The 6,160-nt window shown below is 43.1% G+C and overlaps 1 protein-coding gene across 1 annotated transcript in view; it reads left to right on the forward strand.

Moving 5' to 3' along the window:
• Positions 1-3,835, forward strand: part of ptprua (protein tyrosine phosphatase receptor type Ua) — a 221,445-nt gene extending 217,610 nt beyond the window's left edge. Inside the window, exon 33 of the mRNA XM_048229546.1 lies at positions 2,295-3,835. Coding sequence (XP_048085503.1) covers positions 2,295-2,357 — 63 coding nt within the window. The 3' untranslated portion in view covers positions 2,358-3,835. The remainder of the gene's footprint in view (positions 1-2,294) is intronic.
• Positions 3,836-6,160: the final 2,325 nt, after the last annotated feature.

Genomic DNA, 6,160 nt, shown 5'->3' on the forward strand with positions numbered 1-6,160 from the left:
AAGAAATATTATTTTATTGCATTTGTATTGGTTGTTTAGAGTAAAAAACAATCGGTCGGTATTAACGCTAGTTTACAACCGGCAAGTCGGTCGGACTAAAAAGGGGAAAAATAAATATTTGGGTCGGTTCTAAATTGACAGGGTCGGTCGGGTTAATACGCAAACGAAAATATTTTTTAAGGATGGCCTCACCAAGAAGCTGCACAACTCCAAGCCCAACATGGCAGAGACCATGGTGTACACCCTCAGCTCTCCACAGTGCTGTAATATATCACCAAACTCATTTAATGTACCGTCTGTACAGTAGTTTACAGCAAATAATATAGTTCCTGATCTCAATGTTTCAAAAGCTTTCCTGAAGACATAATGGCAACATTTGCTTAAACAGTTCTACTTAGGAAATAAAAGGACCTTGCATCACAATTTATGTCCCTTATGTATCGGACATTTCAATTCATTATGTCCCTTAACAGAGGACCATTGTTACTCTTTATGGTAACACTTTATTTTAATGTGTCGCTGTTACAGTGTACCTACCTAATTAGGTACAGTGGTACAACCTGTGTAACAACATGTACTATCAGGTACTATCATTGTACTTGCATTATGTATTTGTGGGTACCTACATATAGTTGTTACATTGTAATACTGAGCGCTTTTACAAAACCAATTTGCCTAAATTTTCATCAGAGGCAAAGAGCTGACCTGAGACCTGCTGGATGGGCTAAATCTGGTCATGATAGATTTGATATACAAACCATTCTTAGCTCCAGTCAAGGCCTCATTGTCTTCAGTGTACTGTACATGTAACAGCTGTGGTGCTACAACCTTGTTACTCTTTGATACAGTGGAATAAACCTATTAAGTGTACCAGTTAATTACTTACATGTACATTTGACATGTATGTTGTGTCTTCGATGTTTTGGAACAGGTCTACTAATTCACATGTATTATAATGTATTGCTTATAATTGTGCTCCTTGTTGGTGCGCCCCCCCAATTCCAATCCTCCCCCACCTTTCTTACGCAGCCCTTGCCACTTAATCTACTAAACCCCTCTTCTACTGCACTTTTTACCCCCTAACTATATGCATGTGACAATAAACTTCCTTGTATCCTTGTATCCTTATGAGTGTTGGTAGATGAGATGGCTGATGGTCTATGAAGTGGTACACAGGAAGTGATGTCATCTGTGTGTCACCAGAGACTTTCTAATGAGGAGACACAGCACTCAAAAAATCCTCCATAGAAATGCATGGGGTTAGTTTGTAACGCCAATATGGCAATTGACTAAACATATCCCGCCCCTTCCACGGCACAAATGTAAATAAATTGTGCCAATAATGTGGTGTGTTGTGAATATATCGTGCCAATCATGTGTTGTTATGTCGCCACTGGAGCAAGGTTGGTGTCGTGAAGTCTTGCGCGCACGCATTTCTGCCGAAATAGATGCCCGATAAGTGCCCGAAAAGCATTACAATATGGCGAGTGGAGGGGCTTGCCTAAAAGGAATTTGGCGTCACCTGGTTAACAGGCTTAAGAACACATTAAACTCAGTGTTGTTACTTGGTAACAGTGTAAAAAGATAACATTAGCAAGCGTGTCTTTGTTTTTGCCCTATTCAATTTAATGATCTCTCTAAGCATTGAACATAAAAGCTTTTTAATTAAGGAGTAATGTTGTTCCTTTGTTCCTGGACCATTTATCACCTGGTTAGTACCACAGCACACTCCCTCAGGAAGACATGTTTAAATTCCACTCCTCTCGTCTGCGCAGACCGACTAGACAGAGCAATCATCAGCTGTTGTGCTGTTTATGAAAATGAAATCGACATTATCCTGTGAGCACATTGGGTTTATATAGCTCAGGAGAGATTATGGCTGCCAAGCTCCCGTAGAAGAGAACTTGTAATGAAATGATTGCTTTGGAGTGCAGTGAGGGGCTGGCTGAAAACAGCTGCTAAATGAGTTCCTATAAATACTAACACAGGAAAAGATGAACACTGACAACAGGTGTTTTTTTTTATAAGTATATTTTTTGGGGCTTTTATGCCTTTAATGCGACAGAATAGTGGAGAGTGACAGGAAGTGAGTGGGAGAGAGAGTCGGGGTGGGATCTGGAAAGAACCACGGGGCGGGAATCGAACCCGGGTCACCGGCGTACGGTGCAGGTGCCCCAGCCAGTTGCGCCACAGCTGGGGCCACAACAGGTGTTTTTGAGGGTGTTTATTGTATCTGTGTTTATCTGTGTTTTTTATTGTTGTTGTGTTTGTTTGTTTGTTTGTTTGTTGTTTAGGAGCAGTACCGCTTCTGCTACGAGCTGGTGCTGGAGTACCTTGACTGCCTGGAGGTGAGATAGCAGCCTGGACAGACGAGACCTGATGCGTCCCACGCCACAGAGGGAGCCCTAGCCGTCCCAGGGCCTCATCTCTGAGCTCCCTCTTTTCCTCCTCCTCCTCCTCCTCATTCTCTCCCTCCCTCTTCGTCTTTTTGCTCTCTTCCTCCGGAACTCTCTGCCCTGAAGGAGTGGATCTCTGTTTACCTGAGTGGACAATGTGAATGGACAGATGCAAGAAAGCCCTCCATTCCTCTGTGGAAGTGACCCAACTACTGAGAACTCCTGTACACTTTCGTTCGTTTTTTGGCGTGTACTATACTTTCATTATATTCTCCCTTCTTTCCTTCCTTACTTTCCTTTATGTGTCCCTCTCTTCTTGTTTGTCCTTGTCTTTCGTGCACATCCCTCCACTTTCCCAGGGGCTTGTGCCTGTATTTTGTTGTTACTTGTTTTGCTTCTGTTTATTTCTCCTCTGTGCCAGATATTTTTGACAACACCATATAAGGGCATGGATGCGACTGGGCTGGGTTGGGCAGCCTGCCTCCTGTGATTTAAGCGGGCAACACCCTAGTTTCCGTGACAACTGCCACACTCTGCCTTACCACACAGCAAGAAGAAGACACTGTTCCATGGCATCACAGAATGACTGACACTGGATAATATATACACACACACACACACACACACACACACAAAACACATGTGCACAACACACACACAACAACACTCTCAACTCTCAACAATTCACAACTCTGAGAAAAGCAAGCAAAATATTACAAAAAAAGTCTACATGGATGACTTTTTGCGTGTTTCTGTGTTTTGTTGAACCCTGTGCCATTGTGCAACCGACTGAGGATGGGCTTAATGGAAGTGACACACATTTTTGTCAGAAAAGGGGTGGGGCTGAGCTTCGGCGCGTCAGCTTCCACCATTGGCTCTCGCCACCAAGGTGGTGGGACCCCGCGTTGGCGTGGCAATCCTTTCCACTGAGTGCCAACGTCTCTTGGTGCCAACTGGAGGTCATGATCCCAAGGATGGTTCCTCGTTTTAGTATTTATTTTCTCTTTGTGTACATACTGTAGAAGAGTACTGTTTAAGAGTAACAGATAAAAAGAGAATCTAGGTGTTGTTGTCTTTACGTGCCAATTCATTGTCTGTGCGTCTATGTGTGCTGGGGACCACTTGGAAAAGCACCTGCATGCCGATCTGTGCTGTTTGATAAAAGTGTCCCGTCGCATCTTGTGGCTCAGTCCGCTTTGGGCGTCCAGTGCAGATGCCTGCTTAAAATCGAGCTCAACTGAAGATCAGATATACATGTACATATATGTATTGAAAATAAAACAAACAAAAAAAGAAATTAAGTATTACTGTGGGAACAAGGTGAGGCCTTCGCCAGAAGACTTGCTTTTTAAATTTGTATTTATTCATTGTGTTTTGTTTTCTAAATAGTGTATATTAAATGCAAAAAAATAAAACACTACGATGTTGCTTTTACGTCACTACTGTTCTCATTGTCCCTTTTGTTGTCTGGACCACCGCCTCCCATCACTGACGTAAACAATGCTGGTTTAATTCAGTGACCTGCCATATTCTGCGAAAGTACAATATGGCATTAAATAGTAATTAGCGACGAGTCGCGACACAGAATAGGCTGAGCCAGATCACAAAAAAGCGCCCTTTCATAACGAAAACGAGACATTCCCCGCCAGCCAAACGCAAATGTCCTTTTGTGGTTTAATGAGCCAACACCATTGTCTTTGTCGCCTGCGAGAAGAAGATATCCCCATTGTGTAGCGCTGTGTGCGGACTGATTTCTTTAATCGCCGCTTCGCCATGACACGGCAACAAATATCACCTTCTTTCCACGTGGCTTCACTGACCTCGAGCGTGTTTCAGAAGCATAACTCAGTTTCTGATGTCCCTCACACTCTCCGACCCAATTACCCGGGTAGTCGATGAAAATAAGTCAACTTTTATTTTCCATCCTTTTTACATTTTATTTATTTATTCATCTATCGAACAAAGAAAATTGTTTAGTGCAACACTAAGGCTATCAGCTGCATGCAGGCCATGTCTCCTACATGTTTGTTTGTGATTATGCGATGAGAATGCTGTTAAGCCCACTGCACAAGGGAATTATTACCAGTTGAGAAGACACACACACACATACACACACAGGGAGAGGTGATCACACTGTGCTGACCCTGCGATTTTATTCAACCTCCTTATCATTTAATTACCACTTTTAATGGTCCTCCTTTTTTATCATAAGCACAAACACGCTCCCTGGGTCTTGCAGGATGCAGCCCTTTGTAATAGATGTGCTTTGATGTGCCATTGATGATTCACCATACTCCTTCAACATCCTACACACGCACACATATACACACACACACATGCGTACAAACTGCAGTTGATAACACGCACCAACCCCTTACATTCTTTTCATCACCTTCTCCCCACACACACACACACATAACAACTCAGATATACATACAAACACACACACATACACACACTCCTCCCACTCTCCATACAGGGAGGCAAATATAAGCCCTGCACGCTGACCACTGCTGTCCTTGCTAAGCCTGGCCATTGATTTCTGATTCTCTCCCACACTCCAGCGCACTGGATCGGTGCTAATAGCTCAGCACTAGAAGCCGAGTCCATAAAGATAGCAACAGATTGCACTCGCATCATGGTCAATGGTGCCTCACCATGCTGTGGTCAGGATTTCACATTACGGCAACTGTTGATGTCAACACTGTGTATGGTCATTATGCCCAGCTTACTATTAAGGCTATATTGTTATTACAGTGCTTTGTTTAAATTGAGTGAGTCCCTGATGTGTTGCGGCCACTGTAGTGGGAAGAGTGTGTGTGACCACTTGTACTCCTAGGGCAGAGAAGGGGGAATAGCTGGATGGTGGGCTCAGCTGTGTGTGTGTGTGTGTGTGTGTGTGTGTCATCAAAACCACTTTAACAAACATTAACCCAATCTCGTTCACGCACCGAGACCCCTGCGGCTATGAATACTTGATGACCATTATTTCTGTCCTACCATCACCCCCCTCTCTTAAGCACTGAACTGTCATAGACAGGCTCTTCACACTGAAAGAGTGTAACACATGGAGAGAGAGTGAGAGAGAGAAAGGCTAAATATAAAGTGGTTAGCTTCTCCATAGCAGCATGATGGAGGTATTACATAGAACACGAGAGATTTATTTCGGTCACCAGTGCTATGATTGCTACTTAGCCCAGGAAGTACAAAAATGATTTTCATGGTGCCCATTGTGACACATGTCCCCCACAAGAATTAATGACAAACATTATTATTATTATTATTATTATTATTATTATTGGGGGACCCACAAGGTCATGAGAGCCCAGAGTTTCTATTAGTATCCCTGACTGTAAATGCTACCTGAACAAACCAATCTACAGAACTCTACAGTGATTGGCTACACTGCTGCATGATTCAATCCAGCCTTGTCACCAAAGTAGCCAATAGTAACTAACTGAAGCAGAACACTACTGTCTGTACTGCTGCTCTAGTGCCTGAGACTTCCCTCAAACAGTGTCAATGTGTCACTGCCCTTTTGTTTCCCCCGTTGTAGATCAAAGCTGCGTTCAAACTCGTGAAACAGAAGCAGATGTTTGAGATGAACGTTTCTCTTTGAACTTTTAAATGTGTTTAAGTTGTGTGTAAACATTCCAAATTGTTCAGTTCAATGATAAGAGCTGTAGTCCAGCATCCACCCACATATGTTTCCCTGAAACAATCTCTTCAGGCCATTTACGTGTGTTCACAAATGTTTGCAGCAG

The sequence above is a fragment of the Alosa alosa genome, chromosome 20, assembly GCF_017589495.1.
Source record: "Alosa alosa isolate M-15738 ecotype Scorff River chromosome 20, AALO_Geno_1.1, whole genome shotgun sequence".
Taxonomy (NCBI): domain Eukaryota; kingdom Metazoa; phylum Chordata; class Actinopteri; order Clupeiformes; family Clupeidae; genus Alosa; species Alosa alosa.